The following is a 2090-nucleotide window of genomic DNA, read 5'->3' on the forward strand; positions in this document are numbered from 1 at the left end:
AAAAGAGAGAGCCTCTCCCACCAACAGAAAAAGGAAAGGGGAAAGAGGATTCCCTTGCCTTATACCTTTTTGAGATTTGAAGTAACCTGTTGCAGAGCCATTTATAAGAATAGAAAATCTCACAAACTCAAGACAACATTTTATCCATTTGTTCCATTTGTCACCAAAATTCATCTTCCCCAAAATTTCTTCTATAAAATCCCATCTAACATGATCAAAAGCCTTCCCAAAGTCTACTTTCACTAAAATCCCAGCTTTGCCACTCCTACACCTTGAATCTATAAGCTCATTATCCACCAAGACTCCATATATAATTTGTCTCTTCTTAATTAAAGCTGATTGTTGAGAAGAAATGATATCAGGAAGAACTTCTTTTAGCCTATCTGCCAGAACCTTAGACACAATGTTATAAACCCCATGAATAAGGCTAATTGGTCTTAAGTCCTTAATTTCTTCAATAGTTTCTTTTTTAGGAATTAGAGCAATGAATGTGTTTTTAAGCCTCCAATCTAGATAACATCTGTCTTGTAGCTCTTTGAAAACCAGCATAATATCATTCTTCATAATATCCCAACAATGTACATAGAAACTGAATTGGAAATCCATCATGTCCCGGGGCCTTGTTTTGACCCAACTTCTTCATTGCAGCTAAGCACTCCACTTCAGTAACTTCACTTTCCAACCAAATTTTTTGCTCATCTGAAATGCCTTTGAAATTCATAAAATCCATTGTAACAGTTCTGTTGCTTTGATTTTGAAAAATATTTTGGAAATGTTGAACAATTCCATCTTTGATTTCAGCTTCAACTGTAGTCATTTCACCATTCACTGTAATAGCTCCAATGTAGCTCATTCTTCTCCTATCAGAAGCCAATCTGTGAAAGTATTTAGTATTGTCATCATTCTGTTGTATGTGATTAACTCTTGCTCCTGCTCTCCATTTTCCTGCTTTAATGACAGCCAACTTGCAGTATTCCTGTCTTGCTTGAAATCTTGAATCCCACTGCTCCTCAGAAAGACCATTATTCATATTCTCTTCTGCATCCAAAGTCACAAAGGTATCTTCAAGTTCCTCCATTCTCCTTTCAAGGTCTCCATATTCTTGCTTACTCCAAGTTCTCAAAATTTGTTTCAACAATTGTAATTTTTTACAAATTGAAAAACTAGCACTACCTAAAACAATCAAAGAAGACCAAGCAGAGGTAATAAAATAAATGAAATCGGGATGAGAAAACCAAAAAGACTCACATCTGAATGGGCCTGGACCAGTCTTCACACCATCACAGAAAAGATCAATGGGGTTGTGATCAGAGCAAGGTCTTGGTAAAGCTTGTTGCATAACCCTTGGAAAGTAGAGTTCCCATTCAGCTGAGATAAAAAATATATCAATCCTGCTTCTTATACTGTTGAACTGATTGTTGGTCCATGTAAAAGTTGCACCATTAAGAGGCAAATCAAATAATTCATGTCTGGCAATGAAGTTATTTAATTTGGTCATACGAGCAGTTATCTCTCCATTTGAAGTTCTTTCATGTAGAAATATTATTTCATTAAAATCTCCTCCAATAACCTATGGAAAATCCCAGTAGCTTCTCACTTCTTCTATTTCTCTCCAGAAAAGTCTTCTTTCACTGGTATTATTTGCATTTGGTGCATAAATTCCAGTGAAGATCCACTAGAAATTCGTGTCCCTCATCTGACAAAGGATTGTAATTGAGTAATGTCCTAACAAAGAATCAATGACATTAACTTTAGATTCATCCCAACAACATAAAATCCCCCCTGATCTACCTACATAAGGAGCATCAAGCCATTTAACATGCTTATTACCCAAAGTTTGCCAAACCAAGAGATCATTGCATTGCTGCAATTTAGTTTCTTGTAAGAGAAAAATGCTTGGTCTCCAATCCCTAGCCTTTTTCTTAATTATGTCTCTTCTGTTAAGGTCATTCAAGCCTCTAACATTCCAACAAATAATCTTAAAATCCATTAAAAACAACAAACACCCAAAAGACTGACAACCCACTACAAAGACAATGAGATTTAGATGAGTTTACCTCCTTCTACTTTAAGATTTTAAATGTGAGAAT

At 35.6% G+C, this 2090-nt stretch overlaps 1 protein-coding gene across 1 annotated transcript; it reads right to left on the reverse strand.

Annotated features, from left to right (window-relative positions):
• Positions 1-553: 553 nt before the first annotated feature.
• On the reverse strand, positions 554-1498 carry LOC113344006. Its single transcript, XM_026588066.1, has 2 exons — positions 1249-1498; positions 554-1173 (listed from the first exon to the last, which is right to left on the reverse strand). The coding sequence occupies exons 1-2, from the start codon at positions 1496-1498 to the stop codon at positions 554-556; spliced, it is 870 nt and encodes a 289-aa protein (XP_026443851.1).
• Positions 1499-2090: the final 592 nt, after the last annotated feature.

The sequence above is a fragment of the Papaver somniferum genome, unplaced genomic scaffold (genome assembly GCF_003573695.1).
Source record: "Papaver somniferum cultivar HN1 unplaced genomic scaffold, ASM357369v1 unplaced-scaffold_70, whole genome shotgun sequence".
Classification (NCBI taxonomy): Eukaryota; Viridiplantae; Streptophyta; class Magnoliopsida; order Ranunculales; family Papaveraceae; genus Papaver; species Papaver somniferum.

Coding starts and splice junctions, on each gene's coding strand:
- LOC113344006 (XM_026588066.1), bottom strand. CDS start 1,498: ATGACCAAATTAAATAACTTCATTGCCAGACATGAATTATTTGATTTG. Junction 1,174..1,248: donor TGGTCCAGGCCCATTCAGAT/GTGAGTCTTTTT, acceptor TGATTGTTTTAG/GTAGTGCTAGTTTTTCAATT.